Consider the following 25432-nt stretch of genomic DNA (forward strand, 5'->3'; position numbering starts at 1 on the left):
ATTTATTGCTCTCACCTGTAGTCCTAATCTTCTGTAGTGCTCCCTAAGGGAACTGCACAGGATTCTGCCTAACAATGACCCACTCCTGCGGGATTTCAGGGGGTTTCAACAGGAGATGGTGAAGCTGTGCGCCCAACATACCCAGGGCCAAGCTCTGCATAACGAGCTTCTGTCCCTCCGCCAAGGCAGCCAAGATTTGTTAACATATATAGCCACTTTTAACAGTCTTGTTGTTGAAAATGGGTGGCCTGAGGAGAAACGAACAACGTTATTCCATCGAGGATTACGGGGGGAATTGAAAGACATCCTAGCTCAGTTGGTAAACCCACCAAAAGACTGTGCAGTGATCATCAACCTAGTGGTGCAGCTAGACCACAGGCTGCAAGATCGAAGGACAGATCAAGCCAGAACGGAGAATCGGACTGTGTATGTACGCTCAAAGGAGAACAGTCCACGTTCATCAGAAAACACTTCGGAACACATGCAAATTGGGGGGGGGGGGTGTAGAGCCCATTAACCAAGGCCGAAAGAGGGAAAAGGAGACAACAGCGATTATGCCTGTACTGCGGGAAATCAGGTCACTTCCTCAGAGAATGTCCAGTAAAACCCCTAGGAGAACAGTTGGAGCTACAGAGAAAGAAGGAGGAGAACAAGAGTCGGAAATCTTCCAGGCCTGGCAAGCGCAGAGGTCCGTTTGATCGACGTATGTGCCCTAGTTTACATCGAAAACATCTTGGTGTACTCCTCTTCTAAACAGGACCATGTCGGGCACGTTCAGAGTTTTGAAACTCCGACAGCACCAGCTATACGCCAAACTTGAAAAATGCTCCTTCCATTCACCGAAGTCTAGTTTCTTGGTTTTGTCCTCACTCCCAGAGGCGTCCGGATGGATATGCACAAAGTAGATGCCATCCTTAGCTGGCCATCACCGTCTTCAGTCAAAGGTGTTTTAAGTATGCTCGGCTTTGCAAACTTTTATCAGCGATTCATCCTGGGTTTCTCCCAGATTGTGCACCCGATCACTTCTTTATTACGAAAAAACAACAAACTGTTGCACTGGACAGAAGAGGCGGAGAAGGCCTTCCAAGAACTCAAGAAAAGATTTACCTCAGCCCGGTGCTACGACACACCCGCCCAGATCGCCCAGATCTCCCATATGTAGTGGAAACAGATGCCTCCAGCATGGCAATGCTGGGCTGTTCTTTCCCAAAGGGATCCTGAAACAGGCCAGTTACAGCCTGTGGCCTTTTGGTCGTGAAAATGTACTACAACATGAGCTTAACTATGCAATAACAGACAAGGACCTCCTAGCGATCAAGGCAGCCTTTAAGGCTTGGCGGCATTACCTCCTAGGCGCCAGACATACCATCACAGTAATCACCAACCATCGCAACCTACAATACCCCAAGGCGGCAAAGGCTCAATCATCCCGTCAACTCCTATGGGCTTTATTCTTCGCAGAATGTGATTACATAATCACGTACCGACCTGGAGTCCAGAACGGAAAAGCTGACGCCCTATCCCGCATGGGTATTGATGAGAATGCATATTCAACCCCAGACCTGGTGGCCATTATTCCAGGTGACAAACTACTAGGACTTACGTTATCACTGGACGAACTCCAAAAGGAAATTCGGCTCCTAATGAACACCAAGGCTCTACAAGACTGGACCACTCAAGGTGAACATTAGACAACAAAGAACCAACTCCCATATTTCACAGGGCGTTTATATCTACCAAATAAGGCACTACAAGAACAAGTCACGACCCCCTGAAAGGACAGGAATTGCCAAGACCCTAGCCAAGGTGAAAAGAAATTATTGGTGGCCGACTTGGCCAAAGGACATTACGCAGTTTATTCTGTCAAGTGGCATTTGTGCACAGAATAAATCCCACAAACAAAGACCTGCGGGCCTTTTCAACCCCTGGAAATTCCACCTGCACCTTGGCACACACTCTCCCTCGATTTCATCACAGATCTGCCTCCCTGTGAAGGGTTCAACAGTATCCTAGTGGTTGTTGACCTAGTCTCTAAAATGGCCCATTTTCATTCCACTTAAGGGTCTACCAAACGCATCCAGTCTGGCAAAGGTATTTTTAGAGCAAATCGTACGATTACATGGTTTCCCCTCTGTCCTGATTTCTGCCCGAGGGAGTCAGTTTGTATCTAACTTCTGGAGGAAGAGTTATGCAATTGTCCAAATCGATATTAGTCTGTCCACTAGTCACCATCCCCAAACTGATGGCCAAACGGAGCGGACGAATCAGACACTAGAGCAATACATACGGTGCATGTTACATCAAGTGGAAGAAAGCTGGAAGGATGTGCTGTGGATAGCCGAATATGCCTACAACAACTCGCTACACACCAGTACCGGACAGAGTCCATTCTATACCGTATATGGAAGGCACCCACGTACTTCTGAATTAGATACCCCCATGGCGTTAAGAAATGCCTGCGGTGAAGACTTCACATACGTCCATCACTCAAGCCTTCAAAAGGGCAGCAGAACACTTGATCCAAGCCAAAGAAAGACAGAAAAGATTCTCCGATCAACACCGAAGAAAAGCCCCAGACTACCAAGTCGGAGATGAAGTCTGGTTGGCGTCTCGGCACATGCCCATAAGAGGAACTCGAACATTTTGTCCAAGATATCTAGGACTCTATACCATCAAGGCTATTATAAATCTGGTGGCAGTAAAACTAGCTGTACCACCATCAGATCCATCCCGTATTCCACGTGTCACTCTTAAAACGTGTTCAGCCTGAAAATTGGGTCAAAAAGACCACCGGTGCAATCTTCTTCACTGGAGGAAATGTCCGAAACAACCCCTTCAGAAAATGTTTCACCAAACGGTCACTGAACAGGGAAGCAGCATGTGGCTTTCTCGTGAACCTAGAAATCGCCGCCGAATGCACCTTAATGGACGACAACGCTAGTCCCCCTTCTGCCAAGTGCAACAGGTATGGGAGAACCTGCGTCAGAGAATCTTTCAAAGGGTCAACCCCAGGATGACCGTTCGACCATTCACAGAATCCCGTCCATTTATGCCCATACGAGACATTCGTGGAAGGCGCCCTCGCTGCCTCCAAAATCCGTCAACATTCTTGGGATAACAATTGGCTTCTATGCAGCCAGTGGGGAATCGCTCGAAAGACATGTGGAAACCCTTCAAAGCCAATCTGGCACGCACACAGGAAACCCCCCCCAAAATGGACTAATCAAACTTGTGATTGCAGTTCCCATAGTATTGCTAGCCTCCATCTGTATGGTGTTCCACCTCCACGTATACTTATCACTGATCATGTAACTATATGTGGTCTCCTATCACACTGTATAAAAATTCGCTCTTACATATGCATATTGATTTCATGATATCATTATTATGTATATGCAATGTTCTGAACCAAGTGCTTTAATAAAGAAAGAAAATAAAGGCAACATCAATGGGGTTACCTCTGCAGCCATGAAAGCCAATGTGTGCATTCCATGGGCGTAGCCTGTAACACCACAGACAACAGCTAATCCACAACAGGAAAGTAGCATGGCGACCAACAATGATAGCACTCGGACATGGCTACTCATAGGGGTGGTTGGGGAAAACGATAGCTGAAAAAGATAAAAATAAATGAGAAATATGTACAATGAAACAACAAATCACATTTCAATTTTCAAAGCAGTGCACCCCCATTATGCAAAAATAAAGGCTTCTACAGCACCAAACAAGAAAAGAGCAGTGCTAGAATGTTTACAATTGTGTCTGCTACTGGTAACTTCTCAACTAGAGTAGGTTTTAAATGTGTTATAATATCTTTGAGGTTTAAAGCGCACCTTGAAACTGCTTTGGTACTGCAAGCACTGCTACTGGAAAAACATTTAAATAATGATTCAGTGTAGTACTTTCTCATAGCTGCCAAGTGCATCCTGGGACTTATAAACCCATACTTGGAATGGGAAAAAAAGACTATACATCAGCATGCAATGAGACAAATCAGGAGTGGCTCATAGTATCACACATTGCATGGGGCTATCTGGCATCTTTGCTTGCCATGTTTGTTATCAAGGGGAGTGGGCAACAAGGTGCATAAAGTTACAGGTTTTTTAAAAGGTTAAATATTCCTAAAAGTTTGCTGATTTGCAGACTTCATGTGGGCTAGAATTATGGTTTAATATTTTTCCGAATCTGCATAACATTTCTTTTGACAGACCACTAGTTATTTTCACTGTTCATAAAAGGTTTTTTTTTTGTTTACATTTTTGTCAACTGAGCCTCATGCCTTAAGTTACTCACCAAAGCGAAAGTGTACTCTGCAAGGTGTCAGAAACGAGAGGCAGACACAAAGTGGTAGTGTTTTCAACATCAAACATCTTTGTTCAAATAAAGGGGTTGCATAAAGGCATCTGTGTTCCCATTCTAAAAAGAATTTCCCTACTTAGGAAACTAAAGATCAGTCTGTCTTGTCATCAAATGTGTATACACTGTACTGTCAAAAACATACCAAGCGACCCTCGCACTAGAAATGAGCAACCAAACCGTGCAAAGTAAATGTCTCTGTTCTAGGTTTGGTAAAAGGTGTTCATACCCAAATAGATAAATTCAACAAAACAATCCTTGGATCCATAGGGTGGGTCCCTTGCCCTAGAGTATCACTGGTAGGATAGCAAGTCTTTTTTTTTCAAACATGATTCCTTAAGAGTGGCAGCAATGTCTCCTTCACACAACAACGTATTAAGGCTTCTCCTCCCTCCCCGGTATCCTTGCTTACCAGGTATCTTTTCAAAATGAATTATTCTTCTGAATCTTTTAAAATGGATCACCTGGTGTTCTCTCCTCCCAGGAATCCCTCTTGGGGGATTTTGCAGTTCCCCTGGTATGTTTCTCTGCCCGGTATCTTTTACCCTCAAAAGCTCACTGCCTGATGTGCTTCTTCCACCAGGACTTCTTTTAATGGTCTCACATTCTTTCCATATAGCACAGTTGCACTCCTACAATGTCTATACTTCATTGGCTTAAGGCACGACAATTTTTCCCCATGCTGACATTTCATATATGGAGACTTGTTCAAGCTCTGTCGTCAGGCCTCCAGATAAGGGTCGTACCAGGCCTTTTTACGCATGAAAATCGGGTAAATACAACAGCTTGATTATTTTCCTGCATACATATTGTGATGCTGGAAATGCATCGGAGGGACAGGGCCTCCGTATCCTTGTCCTTGATTACCTTATGTATCTTCTGTCTTGTTTTCCACGCAGGTGTTCACGTAGGACTCCTGGCGGTACGGCTCTTCCTCTTTTTGGTTTGGTGAACAGACCCTTGAGATACCCTTTTGGCACCCATGGTTGGGAGTACAACCCTGTACTCCTAGTGTATGTTTTTGGGCACCTGTGTGTGGCCCACAGGGCTGGTGGCAGCCCCATGCTGAATTTGACAGGGTCTATGAGTGTCCTCCATTTTGGGATACCCAGGCCCTGCCATTGGAATCAGTTGATTCCGATAGGAAACAAGAGGTTGCCTGTGGCCTATTGCTTTCTATTGCCGGTTAGCTTACTTTTCCAGATGTCCCGGGAAGCCCTTCTCTGTCCCTTCCCCCAGACTGGCTGTTGGGTGGAAGTTCCATATATGGTATTGTGGGGATGTCCAGGCCAGACTGGCTGGAGCCTTCCCAATGACTATGTTGTGGGTACGCCCGTGGGGTGGGACACCGGGTGAAAAGAGTGTGTGACAAATACTATTTCCGTGTTATGGGTGTCTAGTATCTGGTGTGTGACACAAAGGCTGAGACAGCCCTGCCCGAAACTGGTATGAATGCAGTGTGGAGTGCTGAATGGCAGAGTGCTTGTCCGAATCCACATTCCGTGTTGTGAGTGTCTGGATGGAGAAGAATGGCCTGAATGCACTGTGAGCCTGAATGGCTGCCTGAACGCCCTTCTGAATGATTGGTTGCCCGAGTTTGACCCAGCAGAGTGAATGGGAGAACAACAGTATATCTGGGGGCCTCTCACTGATGGAAATCGTTCAGAAGCTGAAGTTAATACTTGATGCTAAACCTTGAAGCCCACAGGAAGAAGAATTGCTGCTGCTGTCCTTCGCTAATCTGAAAGCTACGTGACTGTCAAGGAACTGATCCAAGAGAGGACCTGGCTAGGAGATCTTCCCGAGCTATGAGGGACCAATGTGCACCAGCTGATCTTTGCCAAAGCTCCCTGGACGTCAGACCCTTGAAAGGCTGCCGACCGGAGCCGGAGACAGCCACAGAATCACAAAGCGAAGCACCCGGACATTGAATTCCATCACCGTCGCCGCCCAGAGTTGCAGTGCTCCTTTGCCTAAGACATTTGAGCCAAGGATTCCCTTGTTCATCACAGTCAACAGCTTTCGTCCTGCCGGAGAAAGTCAAGGCCCCCGATGACCAAGGAGAATCCACCAGTGGGTTTCCCGCCACCTAAAGACCGCAGAGACGCCGACGACCTTGCAGGCCCAAAGTTCTTCAGTAACCCTTTGCAGCAACGAACACTCGTCGTCGAGGCGCACCGCAAACATTAGCATGCAGGACTTTTACGACTGATCGTCGACGAGCACGGCAAGAACCGAAGCTGCTGCTGCCGCAACAACAGTGTTCACCCTTTTTCTTCACCGACTCTCAACGACTCGTGTCTCCTGCCTGAAAGGAAGTGCACTCAAGAAGGGCCCGTCGACGACTCAGCGAAGAACTCAACGGAACCAAGTACTTTGGGGTCATGGAACCTTTTAGAAGGACTCCAGACTATGTTGAGCATAATTGGACTGGGCTTGTCAAATATGCTTTATTTACAGGTTGCCCAGGTGGGGGGATCCTCACACCGAACTGTCTGTAGGTAGACGAGGGACTGTTCTGCCATTACTTGATTGAACTTGCATTCTTTCTGTAGTCTATCGTTGATTCATCTAACAATCTGATTCGTATGTTATTGGGGGTGTTAGCCGTGAAAGGAATCGATAGTTAAGAGTGGTACCACGTAGACCTGTATATATTTGCCATTATAGTATTGCCAGAGTACAAACTGTGTTATTCTGATTGTGTATAGAACGTGAACCTTACTTATAAAAAGACTGTTTTCATAGTGTGGACATTCATTTGCGGGTGCTTAGGGACTACACAGTACTTAAGAACCAGCCTGCATCAACTCCTGAGAGCTTAAGCCTTGATTGCTGGCCCACAGCTACCGCATAGAGAATCTTAGCTGGGGTGCTCTGTGCGCCTCCTCTGCCATATAGAGAGCAGTAGTACAGGCGCCCCCCCCCCTCCGGTGCTTTACACATATACAAACAAGTTTAGAACAGAGGGCAGTGCAAATGTCAGGTTACTTGACAGACACCAGAACGCTTCCTTTGATTTATCTACATGCATTTATTTTTCTGGAATTTTAGGATTGTATAATTTATAAAATGGAAAACTAAGTTGGAATTGAGAGTTAATTTGTTGTAACAAATTATGCTTTTTTTTCCAGTGAAAGCAAACCAGGATTGCAATTTTCTTTTTCCAGAGTTCCTGTGCTCTGTGCATAATCATGAAGAGGCCGATCATTTTTACACTTATAATTTAATGGACACCAATTATAAAGACAGTGTGTAAAATTACGAGTATGATGGTTTAGTTTACATCCATTCAACCTTTCAGTCAATGGGGTACATTACTATAACTGGCCAGTGGCATCAGAGTCTTTGCCCAAGGGCGAGTGATTGTCATTACACCAATCACATGTGTTAAAGCCTCTCAAATCTCCAAGATAACAATTAAAACATCCAAAACCTGACTCCAAGAAGTGCAAGTGCTGTTCAAAAACAAACAAATGAAAGTTACATTTGCAATTGAAATAGAAACTCAGCAAAACCCGTTCCCGTGATAATCCAGGTATTTAACGTTATGTAGTGCTTCATACATGGTTTGGCCAATATCTAGGCACTGTGGTTATAATACCTCAGTCGATACTCAGTTTACCCACCTCTGAAGGATGTTAGCCATTAAGATGGCTCAGCCGGTTGAGGGCTTGTTGCTGCGATCTGTGCATACTATGTAGTTTGAACCCTGGCAAGGCCAACTCAGTCTTTCCTCCTTTAGAGGTCGATAAAGGAGTACCAACTTCGGTTTGGTGATCATTGTGATATGTTCTATGTACAGCCCTTTGCCAAAAGCACTATAAAAATAACAATTTAACCATGAGATTAGGTATAGAATTTAGCATGGAAACTTGCCTCTCTGTACTTTTGTATCATGACATTGGCATACCATTAGGTAGTAATAGCTCCAGGAAATTAGGACTTGTTAAACAAAAAAAAACACAATTCTACTATCTAACCTCAAAACACACAATACAATTCATGTTTGCTTTACTATGCAATTGGCTAGGTTTTTGTGTTTTCAACATTTAAATATATACAGGGCAGATGAATAGGCAAGACCTTAGAGACATAATGGAAGGTGTATTCTGTGACAATGCAGAAAGCTGGCCATGGTAATGATTTCCATACAGTAGTTTTTGCACACGTTGGCTGGATGTCACATACATTTTACTCTTGCAAAGAAGAAAAGTAATTTTTACTCTTGAAATCATATGTACTCTCAAAGTTTAAAAATAGTGGGTAAAATAGTCCCACCTCAATATCTTATCTGGACCACTGTCCGTCATTCAACTCCTTCACTACAATTAATTTGCTTGTGGCAATACTTATTCCAACTTTCTCCCATACTGACATCTCATATATGGAGACTTGTTTAAGTTCTGCCTTTTAACTTCTTCATTAACGTTCATCTGCTTGTGATGACATTTGCTCAACCTTTCCTCAGATGAGGATTTGTGCAAATCCTGTCTTTGTATTTCACTTGGTTGGTATTCAAAATAAACTCTTTGTTGCGCTCATGCCTGTTGGTACACCCTGGGGTCCCCAACATCTCTGCGCAGACTCACCGGTGTCTGGTAGCATCCCGACCTGTAGCACACTGCTGCAATGATGCTTTCCATCTTGGACGGCGTTTTCCGCTCTGCAGACATTCTATCAGCTCTCCTGCTGGCTCTGCGTTCACCGGCCGGTATGCCTGCTGCTTCTGGACATGGCCACGCTCCTGGTAGCTTTGCTGTTGCTGCCAGTATGCCAATGGTTCTCCCCTTATGCCTGCCGGTCTCCTGTGGTCTTGCGCTATGCCGGTAGGTGCTGCTTGTAAGAGGCTACCTGGAAGCGCTTGCCTTCTGCAGTACTGTCCGCTCATGTGCTGTAGCCTTCTCCCTCGGGTCTGCTTCCTTCTTCCGCTCTGCCTCCCTCCCTCCAATGCGGACACCATTTTTAAATGTACCGCACAGTTGGGCCTCATTACAACTAGCCCGCGTGTTCAGGTTAGTGTTTCCTTTGATCTATATTAACTCCCTCTTCCTTGTCTCAGTACTTGAGGCTTTATGGGAGATGGAGTCCATAGGATTTATAGGACTTCTAAGGTGATTTTGTTTAGGTTTCTTTGCACAAAAACATCAGTGACAGGAGAGGTTATAGGTGTGTTTTGTATATATGAGGAGTGAATGGTATTCAGTCTAGAAGGTTTTTCAGGAGGGGGTTTTGGGATTTTACAACAGGAGGGATTTATAAAGTGACAACAAGCCACCAGGAATTTAGGAATTATGAGGTCTTCTCTTGGAAGGGAAGAATACTGCGTCCCTCCTAATGGGGTCACCACCTCTCCCCAACAGCCGTCTCCTCCCATGTAATCCTCCCTCATAATACCACCTCCACGGTCAACAAAAGGTAGCTACTGCCATCCCTTGGCCACATAGGAGGAGATCTCTGGCTTGGGATCCGTGATGACTCCACAGGATTCATCACAACTCCCAGTCGATAGTCCTTTCCCATCTAAGATGGAGCAGTAATTTAAAAGATAATACAAAAAGAATGGTGGGCATGCACACAGGCAATGCAGCAATTTTGGTTTCTCCCTTGCTCATGCCCCTGCTACAGCCACCAGTACTCAGTCTTATTAGAGTGCCGTCCTTTACTCTTATTAGAAGAAACGGTGGGAGGTTTGTATGAAGGAAAGGGGACCAGGAGTAGAGCAGTCACTACAGTAACAGACATACACCTCCAACATCCCATCCCCTTTCATCCACAGTTACGGAAAATTTCTAAAACATCCTACAAAGATGGGTGGTTGGATAACTGAAGAGTGGGCGGTATCTTAACCAAACAAGTACCTCAGAACGGTATCAGGTAATATCCCCATAAATATGGTCACCATGCATGTTTAATGTAATAATGTCCCTGCAAAAAACGGTCATTCTTCAGCAACTTTTTTGCCAGACGTTATTTTTGCAGGGACATTATTGCAAGGCTCCCTCAAAATGGCTTCTCCTCTAGAGCTCACATTCAGTGCATAATGCTTACAGAATTATCCTAGGAGAGCCATGTGGCCATTTGAAGAGGTCCTCCCTGGGAATATGGGAATATGGGATAGGTTACATATGTTGTCCTTGCACACACCAAGTTAGTATGCCTTCCTGATGCTAGATAAAGGTTGCTGATTTTGTAAGCCTTCAAGCTACAAGACACAAATCACCTCGCTATAGAAGGGTTAGAAGCTGCAGGACCAGGCGATGAATCACCACAGGTGACAAAAAGGTGGTCTGAATATCTGATGTCCTTTGTCCTTTCCAGGTAACATTTAAGAACCCTTTCTAGGTCCAGTCAACAAAGCATTCTTTCATTTTATGACTAATGGTTGTGGAAGAATGAGGTGAGCAAAATCGCCTAATTGATGTGAAATTATGATGATATCTTGGGAACAAAAAGAGGGTGTGTCCATAGCATCGCCCTATTCTTGTAGAATATTAGAAAAGGGTCCACTGACCCTCTGCTGCACATGTGGCAGCAACCACAAAATCTGATTTCCAGGCTACAAATATGAGGTCAGATGTTACCATCGGTTCAATAGGTGTGCGTGCAAACATTAACTCTTTCTTGAAACGGAAGGCATTATCAGTTATTGGGTATCTTATTCATTGAATTTTTGTTAAGAACCTATGAAATGTGGACTTTAAATCTAATGATGCTACCTTTTGATGTGCAAATCAAGAAATACATTGAGATCAGGCAAGGCATAAAATAAGCAGTGTTGCATAGCAATTTGCACTGCAATTTCGTATGTTTACTAATTAAATTAGCACTGGTGTAGCAAAAGGTATCTATTTAAGTTACCCTGTTCAATGAACACACAGCTCACCCAGCATTCATCTCTTGCCTTCAGAGTTCTCCCCACCCTCGTTTGTCTGGTCACTGCAAGTTCAAAGAGGCTAATGGAGAGAGAGTGCAGAAGTAATCGTCTTCTAGTGCCAAAGGCCACGTGTGAGTGCTGGGTAAGAACTTTTCTTTTTCAAATAATCGCAAACCAGAAGAAACCAGGATGATACTTTTATTAAGTTAACTATATCCTGTTGTCAAACATGTGCTAACTTTATTTTTAATTTTTAAAGACAGTCTTGCAATTCCATCCCTAAAAATATAAGTTGTTAAATAATGCTTAATTACAGTATTGATACTGTAAAACAATGCATGGTTTATAGTAAAGTGTAGGTTAGTGTTCCTAAATCGCAGTGTGTCAACTAGATTTCATTGGCCCTCATTACGACCCTGGCGGAGGACCATGGTGCAATTTGCACCATGGTCCATGGCGCAAAGCTGCCAACTCCGCCATGGGGGTTGGCGGACTTACCGCCCCATTCCGACCTTGGCGGGGCGGTAAGTCCCCAATCCCCATTTACCCTTCCCCATTCCCATTTTTGCCCCATAGGGTATAATGGGAGTGGGGAAGGCGTTAATTACGCCACCGTAAATTACGGTGGCGTAATTAACGACGAGTCCCGTAGCGCCATGGATTTTTCCGCCCGGAAAAACCAGGCGAAAAAAGCACCATGGCGCTACGGGAACTCGTAGTAAGGCGGAAAGGTACGCCATGCATTACGCTGGCGTAAACCCCTTTCCGCCAGGGTCGTAATGAGGGCCATTGTGTTGGGGAAGATGCATCATATTGACGAGTGAACACTTTAGAAAATGTACATTATTTACGGCCAAATACTTTTGATGGCAAAACTAGTTCTGAAACTGCTGGTTGCATACATTTCACAATTGGTGTTCAACCCTTGAGCTGAACCCATACGCCTTGACATCCTATCTCATCACCCTGTTGCTTTATAGAGACTACCCTGAAAGGGAGATTGCTGTAAACTACAATATTCTACCTAGTTTGCCGGTTCTCTGCCTGCTACGCCATCCACTCTACTAGTCTTTCTTTCCTCTTGCATAATAAATACAAAAAGCTAACTAGATATTTACGCTAAGTGGTGATCAATAGTTCTATTCAGACTGTATAACTACAGATCTACTGCACTAACAATGCAGCCTCCAGAACTCTTTGCTCTATGATTGCATTGTATATAAGCACCTGCGGGTGAGAGCTTGCCATACTGCCATCAAAGTCTTTGTATCATATCTATTGATTTATGTGTGCCCACTCATGCAGCTAACCAGGGATCGCAAAGTCTTTTCGCCCACTCGCATCATAGAGTCAATTTTATGAAGGGCGGGTACCATTTGCAGGGGATGTTAGAAACTTTAACATTTACTTTGTTTGCCGTAAATGTCAAATAAAGTTCACTGTGCATGACTGGCCTTTCGGTGGAAGCAGTGAGCCAAACAGGGTGGTTTTGTGGCGACATCCACCATCATCCGTTGTCATGCGTCGAGTGCATTTCTCTTAGGTAGAGTATGGTGGAAAAAACAGTATGAGGGGCCTCAACGCGAGAAGGATCATGGGTAGAGTAGACATCACACTAGGGATAGTATTACTGGCACGCCCTGTCGACGTCCCTTTTCAAGTTTCAAAGAAAAAGAATCGAATACTCTGCAGCTACCACTAGATGTCAGCCTATGCACAGCATGTAAATCTAAGCAGATCCACAAGCCTCAGAAATTAAGATACTCGACCTGTAGATTTAATGGAATTCTAGAGAATTTGCAAGTCCTGACTCATCTCACTAAGGTCTTACTTCAGCGGCACACAAAACTGAATTATTGTTGCTCTTTTTGTGTCTTGGGTACCATTAACTTTTGGTGACATTACAAAAACTAGTACAACATTGGTAATCAAATGGGTTGGTTTGCTAAGCAAGAACATTTTAATTAGCCAACTGTGATAATGATTTTTTGATAACAGACGTACGCCTTACCAGATAGAGTGCGTAATGCTCACTACAGGGTACAACTTAAAGAGGCTACTAAAATGCCTTTTGACCACAGGACTAGCCAGCGAAAAATCCTAGTCTCCCACAGAAACAAACTGATATAGCCAAAGAATTAGTGTTACAAGACTGGATCCTAATGTCAGAGGAAGCCAAGTGCGAAACAAAGAGCAGGACATCATTCATCAGGTCTGAATACCATGCTCCATTTGGCCATTGAGGGGCAAACAATCAACAGCAATCCAAGATTCAAAGCCGGAGAAGTTCTGTTTGTGCAACTCCCATGGGCCAGAAGTGTGTCGACGGTCGATCCCAATAAAGACAAATCAGTTCTCATATGCAGTGGTTTCAGGGAGCAAAAAGCCCCCCACCGACAGATTGGTTGTTTGCATCCACCAACTGAGCTTCTGTTTTACTGTGTTGAACACCAAAACCACAACCGTTTGCAGCTAGGATTCCTGATAGCAGAAGGAAGGAAAGTGAAGTTGAGTTTCTCTCATGTGGCAAATGGAAGTCAGGCATGCACCAACTTTGCACACACTTAAAAAGGTCACATGGAGAAGGCACATTGGGAGCCACCACAAGCAGAGAGTGTGCAGGGGAGATACCTCAAGAGGTGAGAGACCTTACACTTACAAAGCTAGAGGTCACATTAGAGGATATTTGGCAGTTAACATACAAACTATTTAAAAACATTTGGCTATCTGAACAGCAATAAAATATTACACATGGCATCTTACCTCTGATGGGCACTAGAGCTTTTATCCAGAGAACACTAATCAATGTTGGAGGAGTAGAGGAATGAAAGTCACATATCTGCACATGTGTTTGAGGGGCCCACAGCAAATAGTATTTGTGTTGGAGATCAGATGAGTGATTAGGAGATTATGTGATTTTTTCAATACCAGATGAGCCCTCTCTGCCTGCCCATTGGAGCTGTGCACAATACCAGATATCTCTAAAGGGGTTGGGCGGAGGCTATATAATCAAATTAATCACTTTTCTGCATAGGAGGCATGAAGAAGTTATTTTTTGGGAAACCATAGACTCCCAAAAGAGACACGTGATGAAGATATTGGGCTACAGTATGAGTTGGACGGTAAAGTGGGCGGTAAATTCATCCGGCGGAATTACTGTTAATGGCGTGGTGTACGGTGGCATGTCTGCTGAATCATGAGCAGGTGGGGGCACGCATCACCCATCCCATCAGCGGTAACAGTAATTCTGCTGCCAGAATCACCGCCAAAAAACATAAATCCAATGTTAATTCTGTGTAAAATCATCAGAATTCCTGTTACTGCATACTTTTGGCGTTATTCCGTCAGTGGAATCACAGCCGGCGGAAATACCGCCATTCCAGAACAGGAAGCATGGTGGCAGTCATCTTTAGAAACACAATCCATTCAAAATCGAATGGAAAGGAGTGCCATCCACCCACAGAAGAAAGCCCAATCACGTCAGGAGGGAAAGGCAAGGGAAAGGGAAAGGTCCCTGAAATGCGCCTATGGAAACCTAAATTCACGGACCAGGAGCTCACTGTCCTAGCAGATCAGGTGGTGGCCCATGTAGAGGAGCTGTATGGGCCACAATATTGCAAAATCAGCCAGCAGCGTAAGAACGCCATCTGGGCGGAGCTCAGGGACATGGTGGTGGCTGTTGGTCATGACCTGCGGGACATTGAGGACATGCGGAAGAGGAGGAACGACCTCAAAGCACGAGTCTGCACCGTCATTGCTAACCCACGCCCGTAGACAGCAGCCACAGGTGGGGGAACAGAGGACTTGCTGCAGCTGACCCTGTGGGAGGAGACAGTCAGCAGCATCTTCCACATGGCAGGCCTAGAGGGTGTGGGTTCTGCAAAGGTCGGACCCAGCAGTCAGCGAGAAACAGGTGAGTAAATAAGCAAATGATGGGCCCATTGCACAACAATCCCAATAGGATGTTGACATACACACTTGCATGCATCCAGATAAGAGTAACTTCCCACAATACATGATCCCATCAATGTGACACTAATGGAATCAGTAATGGAAGGTCTGAACCTGCGGACACACCCACCAAGTAGGACGATCAGGGTATGATGTAGAACACAACTACCATGGAACTGCAAGTAACGAGGACCGTCGCCCATTTGCATGACATCACCACCACCCCTTGCTGGTACACCAAGCACGCATGGACAAATTTCAGCCAAAGTGGTTCCAAACACTTAGCGCATTTTAAGCAATGAACACCACTAGAAGCGTCTGAAACTAACAACCACTGCAACTGCTGAAAGCCCCCCATGAAGACTGTGTCCCCACCTAATATCACAATCACACCACCATGACTAGCAGGGCACTTCTCAACTGACAGTACAATGGGATACGCAAGCAACATTGGGCCTGCCCTACATGGGCACACGTGACACTGTACGACAGTGAAGCACATGACCCCACAATCCAAGCAAGGCACACCTCCCACACTGACCATATGCTTACACAACAATCAAGGCAGTAAACAACCGTACTGTGTCACATGATGTATGCCCTCGTGGAGGCCCAGCACCATGTGATACTGTGGTACATACAACACTGCTTGACAGCACACCCTACATATGTCCAAGTTATTGATGCATACTTTCAAGTCTCCTAACAGGCACACAACACCCAGGTGCCAGTACCTCCGGCACACCTGACCCAGCAAGTGGGAAAAAGGCAACAGGCCATGCTCCAGCTTGCAAGGGGAGTTTCAACTAACAGCCAAGTCCAAGGGTGCTGCATCAGCCACCTCTGTGGGCACTGGCAAACCAGCCATGATTGCACCACCAACTCCTGCCATGACAGAGGCTACTGCATCACCCACAACTGAGGCACCTCGCAACACTGCTGGGGAGTCAGGGGACCAACACACCCGCCCAAGTGCTGACTACATGCAGACATGGGCCCAACCCACTGCAGCCGGTGCCAGTGTTCAACCAGAGTCTGCCGCCACCGACTCAAGTCCTGGAGCTTCCTCAGCAAGGCAGTGGTCCACTGAATCCTCCTTCCTGCCCAGCATATCACCCATGTGGTTCTCCCCCTTGTCATCTCGCTCTGCCCTCCATTTTGACCACCTTGAGGTCACAGAAGGCCATGGACATGACTGGGAGGAAGCAGGCCAGGCATCCGGCAATGATGGAAAGTGCACCCAACCATCTCCTGTGCCAGTGTAGGACCCCACGGTGAATGCCATGTGAATTCAGCAACGGCAGGAGGCAATGCATCTCATCACTCAGCAGTAATGGAGACATTTGCAGATGCGCAATGCGGTTCAGGGTGCCTCCGCCGGGTGGCCACTTCACTTGACCGGCTGTGCCAGCGTGCAGCCAAGTCAAAGTGCCAGTAACAGCCTCGCCAGTCAAAGGGCGAGGGTGCTGGCAGAGCAAATGTTGGCCTCCCTTGAGACCCCGGCCAGTGCCATCAACATGACAATGCAGCACCTCCGGGGCAGGGAAACTGACTGTTATGTGTCGGCCACCACTAAAAAGGCATGAGTGGCCAGCACACCACCAAGGCGCTCCCAGCGCTGCACGTGTTTTGCTCCCATGCTCACACAACAAGGGACCAAGAGGAAGAGATAGTGGACTCTTATATGGAACAGACTGGAGACCACAGGGTGTGGGGTGGGTGATGGTGTTGTGGATGCAAGTGTTTACATATCGATTAAATCACTGTTGAGTCAAGTCAATGTTTAATAGTAGTGATTTATGTGCATTCAGTGAAAGATCACAGTAACGTGAGAGGTGCATGTGTGTTGTATCAAAAATAGTTGTCTATGAGGTCCTGGCAGATAATATATCCTTCCCTCACCTCCCCACGCAAGTCCTGAGGTGCCCTGTTGTCACCTGCAACGTCTTTGTCATCAGAGCCTGGGGTAAGGGGGGGGTTTAAGAATAGTCCTCATCTGTTGCATCGTATGCACATGTTGTGCAACTTTGCGCATATCATGACTATTTTTCCAACTTTCACAGGGCTGTAAACGAGGGCACCACCTGTCTGGTGGATGCACCTGAACAAATATTTAATTTATTTTTTTGTATTTTTTAAGCACTCCAACGCCAGAGGCATCAAGGCACTGGATACAGACTTAGCGCAGGGTTACAGATAATTTACAAATCAACTTCAATAAAATCTTGTGTAGCCCAGACAAAGGTTGGGCCGTGAGAGAAAAGCATAGTCTTCAGTTGTTTTCAGAAGGCCGACTAGGATTGTTCTGATCTTAGAGTCACAGTGAGAGTGTTCGAGGTCTAAGCGGCAATGACAGGGAAGCTCATTCCAACCGCTCTCTTTAGTTTGTATCTTGGGTGACATCAAACGGTGAGTATGGGACGAGCGTGTGGGTCTGGAGGACTGCGCATTGGTAATTTTTTGAGAACGGTATCTAGGGGCAGTGTTGGAGAGACATTTGTGGGTGATGGTTAAAGTTTTGAAGATAATGTGCTCACGGATCTGTAGCCAGTGAGAATTCCTTCTGGCGGGTGTTATGTGCTCCCTCTTGGGATGTGAAGTGCAGCCCCAAGTGCATTGCGTTGAATGACCTGAAGTTATTAGTGTGCCGAGTAGAAGTGCCTGCAAATAAAGCATTCCAATAATCCAGCCTGGAGCCAATGAGCGCACGGACACAGGTGAGGCAGCTGTCTTGGGACAGAAAGGGTCTGCAGGCGTTGCTCAACTTAGTGGCGTAAGCAGCAGAGGATGCAACCACATTGAATTGTCTCGTTAGGGACAAGGTGGCATTTAAATAGCCCAAGGTTTTCACTTCACTAGATACTGGAATGGTGATGCCATTGATTGAGTAGGTGTTGTAGGCTTGATCCAGTTTGCAGAGCGGCTTGCGAGCCGACCAGGAGGATTTCAGTCTCATCAATTAGACGGAGGCGGTGGGCGACCATCCATGCCTGGAAGGTTTGGTAGACAGAGCAGAGTATTAATGTCAGTGGAGTAGTTACCGGAGAGAGGGAGGAGGAGGATCTGTGCATCATCTGCATAGATGGTTTAGGAGATGCCCTGGTCCTCTAGGAGGTCAAATGGGGGTTTAGTAAAGATATTGTAAAGGCTGGGGGAGAAACAGGAGCCTTGTCCTATCTATGTCTTTTTGGGTGCTTTAGGCTACACCAATAGGACGTCTGGTATAAATAGCCCCACCCCCACGGCTTCCCTTCAGATTTTAACCCCCAAAGTAGAGGAAAGCCGAACCAAGGTTTGTCTGCAGGGGCGGCTGGCGGGCATGTGAATCCATGAAAGATACCAACGTTGGAGAAATGGAGTTACAGGTAAGAAACTACTCCCTTCTCCAGGATTGGATCTTTCATGGATGCTGTGAATAGATTACATAGCAGTATGACCAACCACTGGCGGTGCATGACAGGCAAACCAACCCCATACCCCCAGGTCATAACCACGAACACAAAGACCAACATCCAACAACATGCATGATAACAGAACCAGCAAGTGAGTAAAACAAAACCCCGGAAGCTGCAGGGCTTACCTTATTGAAACAGGTGTTGGAGGACCGCCCGTCCCACCTTCACATCTTCCACATGTTGCTGTCCCAGACAGTAGTGTCTGGTGAAGGTATGCGGCACCGCCCAAGAAGCCACCTGGCAAATGTCCCTGAGCGGTATTCCAGCCCAGAGCACCGCCGATGACGCTGTGGACCTTGTAGAATGGGCCTTAGGAGTGCCCCTCAAGGGCTTGCCAGCCTTCCCGTGACAAAATGTAATTGTGGATGAGTCCCAACAGCAAAGTCCTTGCTTGGAGATGGAGTGTCCCTTGCTAGAGAGACCAAAAGCCACAAACAGTTGTTTCGACTTCCTGAAGTCCTGAGTACAGGCCAGATAAAACTTCAACGACTTCTTGACCTCCAGGGAATGCAGGGCTCTTTCCGCCGGCGTGGTCGCCTTAGCGAAGAACGAGGGCAAGGAAATCCTAGCGTGTTTGTGAAATGCTGAAGGCACTTTCGGTATAAAGTGTGGATTAGTAGACAGGAGAACCTTATCTCTCATGAATCGCAGATACGGTGGGTCAATGACCAGCGCCTGAATCTTCGAAATCCTTCTGGCAGATGTGATTGCAACCAGAAAAGCGACTTTCCACAAGAGGAACTTCAAGGACACCGTCGACATGGGCTCAAACAGCGGTTTCATGAGAGCAGAAAGAACCAAATTGAGACTCCATACCGGAGCAAACCTTTTCCTCTGGGCGAAATGTCTGAAAAAGTCCTTTCAGAAAGTTCTTAACCAATCTGTCACTAAACAGAGGAGTAGCATGGCGCCGTCGGCTGAATCTGGAAATGGCCGTGAAATGTGCTTTGGTTGAAGACAACACCAGGCCCCCCCTGCGCCAGATGCAGCAGGTAAAGGAGAACCTGGGCCGGAGAAACTTCCAACGGCCGCACATCCGGTTGCTGCTCACACCAGGCACAGAATTTTCTACTGTAAGAGTTATTAGTGGAGGACGCCCTTGCCGCCTCCAGGATCCGACGACACTCCTGTGAGATACCTAGATGACCGAACTCTGAGTGGTCAGGAGCCACGTAGCCCGGCTGAGAGATGCCGTATAGTGATGCCACACTCTCCCGTCATCCTGCGACAGCAGATCCTGCTCTGCTCCCAGACAAAGCAGCTCTTCCACCGCGAGATGAAGGCGATCTGAGAACTACGTCTGCCTGGGCTAGAATGGGGTGACCAAGATCACTTTGCACGGGTTCTTGCACACCAACTGGATTGTCCTCCGAATCAGCAGAAACGGAGGCAACGCATACCCAAATAGGCCTGTCCACAGGAACGAGTCCCCTTTCGCTCTGGATGAGCCACTCTGCTGGCAAACAATGGGCACTGCTTGTTTTCCGGCATGGCAAACAAGTCGGGGGAGGGGGTAACGCCCACTTCTGGAAGATCCTCGTCACCTGCTCTTCCTACAGCTTCCACTCCTGCAACTGCTCCCAGTCTCTGCTGAGAGCGTCTGCCTGAACATTCTGGACTCCCGGCAGATGGTAAGCCGCAATGTGAATTTCCTGAGCAATGGTCTAATGCCACACCTCCTGAGCCTCGCTGGACAGGAGCTGAGAATGCATGCCTCCATGCTTCCTCAAATAGAACAATGTGGTGGTATTGTCTGTCAACACGTGAACCACTGCCACAAATGAAAGGTAGAAAGGATTTCAGGGCCCAGTGCACCGCTCTCAACTCCAGTACGTTGATGTGCAATAACGCCTCCTCGCGAGAACACAAGCCCTGGACCTGCGACTGGTCGAGGTGCGCCCACCAACTGACCTGGGAAGCGTCAGTCACTATCGTAAACTGAAAGTCTGCCTCCAGCAGGTGCATGCTTCGTACAAGATTGTCTGTGCAAGCCCACCATCTCAGGGCTTCGACCTGCTCCCTGGGAAACCATAACCCCCGACTCTGCAAGCACATGCCTGCGAGAAATTCCTGCACTGGCTGCATTAACAGACAATTTGGGATAAGCGGAATGCAAGACGCCATGGGGCCAAGCAGCGACATGGAACCGCTGACCGAGACCATAGTTCCCTGGCCCCATTCGCCCGCACTGGACTGCAACTTCACCACTCCTTCGTGCGAAGGTTTCACCAGATTTTCCAGTGTGGGAAACTGAGCACCGAGAAAAACCAACTCCCTGGATGGCTTTGGATAGGATTTTGCGAAGTTGACGCGAACCTCAGCTGTTGTAACAGGCCCATGGACGCATGGAGCGACTCCAACGCCCTTTACAACAGTACCCGTACCAACCAGTCATCCAGATACGGGTACACATGATGCCACCCCCTGCGGAGGAAGGCAGCCACTGGAGCAAGGCACTTTGTGAACGTCCAGGGAGCCAACTTCAGCCCAAACGGGTGGACACGGAACTGGTAAATGATCGGCACAGACTACAAAGCGCAGGAACTTGCAATTGTTTTGCTACATCGGGATGTGGAAGTAAGCATCCTCCAAATCTAACAATGCCAGGACCTCTCCCGGCTGAACCGACTGGATTACATCCTGCAGCGTGAGCATCTTTAACCTCAGGCATTATAGATTCCTGTTCAACGAATATCTAGAATAGGCCTCCACTTTCCATTGGGCTTTTTGATGACCAAATACCAGGACTACACCCCCTTTCCCTGTTCTGAGAGGAGTTATATTGCCCCTTTCGCCAACATGAGTTCCACTTGCTGCCGCAAGATTGGTAGGTGCGGCTGCACTACCTGCACAGGTGGAATTGGGAGTGGACGATGCCGAAACTCCGACGAGTGGCCAAGACGTACCGTATCCAGCACCACCCAGCAGTCCATAGTAATGATGCCACTCAACGATGTGGCGCGATACTCTGCCCCCCAGTTGACTGCCCTCATGGCAGTCACTGCGGAGACTTAGACTACCGTCCCTTGGCAGCCGAGGCGGCAGGACCCTTCTTACAGTGTGCCTGATAGTACCTGCTCTTCTGTGCTGACTGGAACGAGCCCCTGAATCCTTGGGAAGAGTAACTGGAGCGACTGTAACCTCTGTAGCGGGAAGCAGCAAAATCTGGCATTACCAGAGGCCCCTTGAAATGCCGAAAAGAACAGCCAGTTAGCAGAGCCCCCAGGGACTTCGCCGTCTCAAGAGTCTTCCTTCATCCCCTTCAGTGCCTCGTCGATTTGGTCCCCAAAGAGCTGCGAACCCTCACATAGCATGTCCACTACATTATGCTGGACCTCTGGACGAAAGTCAGTGCAGCGCAGCCACGCCCGCCTCCGGAGAACAACACCATTAATTTGTTTGAAGCCTGACTACGCCAAGTCCACTGCAATGCTGATGCTGTGGTTGGAGGCCTCCCCCACCTCTCGAACCAGCAGCATAGCCTCCTTGCATTGTTGCTCCGGGAGAAGATCTAAGAGCGGGGCCAACCGGTGCCACATCTCCATGTCATACCGGGCCATAATGGGCAAGGAATTAAACGCTTTCACTGTTGTAGCGCCCACCGTGATGACTTTCTTCCCGAATGCATCCTGCTTTCTGGCCTCATTGTCTGGGGGCGTAACACTTGTGCTGGCTCCTCGCCTTCCGACTAGCCGCTGCCGAAACCACCGACTCCGGTGTGGGTTGAGACATGAGGCACTTGGGGGTCGATTCCGGTGCCTTAAACTTCTTCTCCAGATGCCCTTTCACGGCTGGTTCCGGAAACGGTTGGCGCATCGTGAGAAGGTCCTCCTGCCACACGTGGTCCAAAATGGGGACCGAGAAGACTGCCTTCCATCGCTTCCCCATGTGATCGAAGAGAAAACAGTCCTTTCGTTCCTCCTCAGGAGCAAGGCCAAATTCTTGGCATGCCTTTGCCATCATAACGTGAAAAGCACCAACATCACCCGGTGGAGACGGCTGAGCCGGGCTACTAGGCAATTGCACCTCAGGGTCCGTATCCCAGGTATCGTCTCTCCTGGGCGACGAGGACACCGTCAACAGCATGTCACGAGGCCCGCTCTCTGGATCCGAATCGACTAGCTCCCCTTCCTCTGGATGACTTTGGGGAAGGCCCACCGGTGACAGCATATCGCAGCCGCACTGGAGGTGAATTCCTGGGGCGACTCGGTCAAGGGCCCTCAACAGGCACACTACGCACCACTGGAGCCACCGGGCTCAGAGCCGCTGGAAGTCTCGCATCCAATTGTCCCAACAACTGGATTGTACTCAACACCTGCATGGACACCAGAGAGTGTGGGTTCACCAACAGGTATAGCGGCGACCCAGCCCCAACCCCACCAGATGTAGACGGACCTGCCACCCGCAAACCCAGCGCCGATGGATCGAAACCTGGCTCATGTTCCTCCTCCAGACCCGAGGACACAGAATATGGAGACGGATCCTGTTGGAAGAGTGTCCCCGGTGAGCAATGACCAAAAGCCGGCGCCAGACTGCCACTGATGCCCCCTGTCGGCAACAAACCACCATCTGTCTCCAGCTGAGTCGCCGACAGCAACTGTGGCCCACTGACAGTCACGGCCGTATACTGAGCCGACGAGACCACCGTCGACAAGGAAAGTGAGAACTGTACCACAACCGTCGGCGACGGAAACTTTGTCGAGGAACTCGTCGTCGGTACCAAGGCCTCCCCAGGCCTGGCCTTCTCCGGCGAAGCGGAGCGCTTGGATGAAGCGCCGGAACAGTGTTTCGATGAGTCCTGGCTGGAAGATGATCTATGACGGTCCTTAGACGACGAGTGCTTCGAGGAGGAAGACTCCCATGACTTCGGCTTCTCTCTCTCCACCGACACCGACTTCAGCCCAGACTACTCGGGTCTAGCACTCGACACCTTGGACTTGTCTGGCTCGCCGACTTGGACAGCGAAGAGCCACTCACCCCTTTAGAATGTAGCGACCTGGATCGAGATGAACCGCCAACTTTCCCCACCTCTGATGCTGGCACTTCTATGCGCTGCTTCTTGGAGGGGGGTTCCGCGGACACTGCCCTTCCCTGCTTAGACACCTTCTCCGTCGGAGCTGAAGACTTGCTCCCCCCGGGACGAATCCTCCGAACCTGGGTAAGTGCCCTCGTTGAGCCAACAAATCAACCGGCGGTTGCGATCCTTCAGCGTTTTCTGAGAAAATCCATGACAGATCTCACAGGCGCCCGCATAATGATTGGGGTACAGACAATCTGCATGGCTGTCCCCCTCGAAGACCTTATTTAGGCTGCAGGTTGCACAAGGCCTAAACAGCGTTTTTTTCTGGGCCACAGATGACATGGCCAAAGTACGAAAAGCATGTGTAGAACACGAAGAGTAAACACAAGTTGATCCCAACTGTTTGGAGACAGCTGAAATCTGAAGGGAAGCCGCAGGGGCGGGTCTATTTATACCAGACGTCCTATTGGTGTAGCCTAAAGAATTTTTCCATAGAAAAACGTTAGGTTAAAATTACTGAGGTTTCCCAGTCTGACAACGGGAAATATTCACAGCATGTGAATCCTTGAAAGATACCAAAGCTGAAGAAATGGAGTTACAGGTAAGAAACTACTCCCTTATTCATGTTCTGTTGCTGAGAAAGGAAGCCAACCAAGTGACTGGTTTAGTTGAGGCACTTCTGATATTAGAAAATCGCTATGAAAGAATGAAGTGGTCTAGGGCGTTGAATGCTGCTGATTCCCCAGTATATATCTAGATTCTAAAAACTTCCGATTGTATGAGGTCCCTAATCCAGGATTTTCAGCAAGAAATTAAAGTTAATCACTGTAGTGACGAGAGTAGCCCTAGTCCATAGTACCCTTTTGTCCATCCTTGTGGGTGTTCCTCAGCATGGGGACGGCAGGACAGTACCAGAACATTTGGCAGAGAAAAATTGAGCTTCCCCTTTAAATTTAGCGTAGCGTGCAGGGGTGCAGGCTCGGGCGTGGGAAAGCCCCGCCGAGGCACTGCCCTCCGGCGCCGCACCTCAGTCTCCTTTGAACACATCAGACGCTTAGATACCTGGCTACTCTTAGTACATACTAGCCCTTGGCATACTACCGAGGGAAGGTGGGTGGGACGAATGGAGGAAAGGGGACTATAGAATAAGTACACTAGTCACTATGGTGAGCAAGGAACAAGTTACTTACCTCGAATTATTGGTTTCCAGCATTGGTCTGACATGGATTCACATGCTCATGAATATTCCCATCGTCAGGCTGGGAATCCTCAGTAAATGAAAAACTGTTTCACTTTCATTTACAAAACTGTATTTATCCTATAAACCAATCTCTGTCCTCTGGGTCATACTGCCCCCAGCCAATGACTTTCCTCCCCCTAAGCCCCTCCCCTGGCAGCCATCTTCAGATTTGTAAGCATATAAAGTGGCAGTATGACCAAGAAGAGCCGCAGAGGGGAAGGAGGGAGGGTTTTGCATGTGAATCCATGCCAGAGCCATGCTGGAGAACAATAGTTGCCGTTAAGTAACTTGTTCTTTCTCCAGCATGGTGTCTGCCATGGATTCACATGCTCATGAATAACGAATACACAGCAGCACAACATTACACAACCCCGGCAGGTGGCAAGGCTCAACAGAAGCAATTCACTCTCATCTCTGGAACAGACTCGCCTCCTCCCTGGAATTCCTGTCGATAAGTAGAACTTTGTAAAGGTGTGCATGGACCTCCACATAGCAGCCCTGAAGATGTCCAACAGGGGCACACCAGCCAGGAA

At 47.7% G+C, this 25432-nt stretch overlaps 1 protein-coding gene across 1 annotated transcript in view; it reads right to left on the reverse strand.

Moving 5' to 3' along the window:
- AMFR (autocrine motility factor receptor) overlaps positions 1–25432 on the reverse strand; it is a 1604297-nt gene that overhangs the window by 1249111 nt on the left and 329754 nt on the right. The window contains exon 4 of the mRNA XM_069640231.1: positions 3459–3611. Within this exon, the coding sequence (XP_069496332.1) occupies positions 3459–3611 (153 nt within the window). The remainder of the gene's footprint in view (positions 1–3458; positions 3612–25432) is intronic.

Source organism: Ambystoma mexicanum, chromosome 1q (assembly GCF_040938575.1).
Source record: "Ambystoma mexicanum isolate Mex_15411 chromosome 1q, UKY_AmexF1_1, whole genome shotgun sequence".
Taxonomy (NCBI): Eukaryota; Metazoa; Chordata; class Amphibia; order Caudata; family Ambystomatidae; genus Ambystoma; species Ambystoma mexicanum.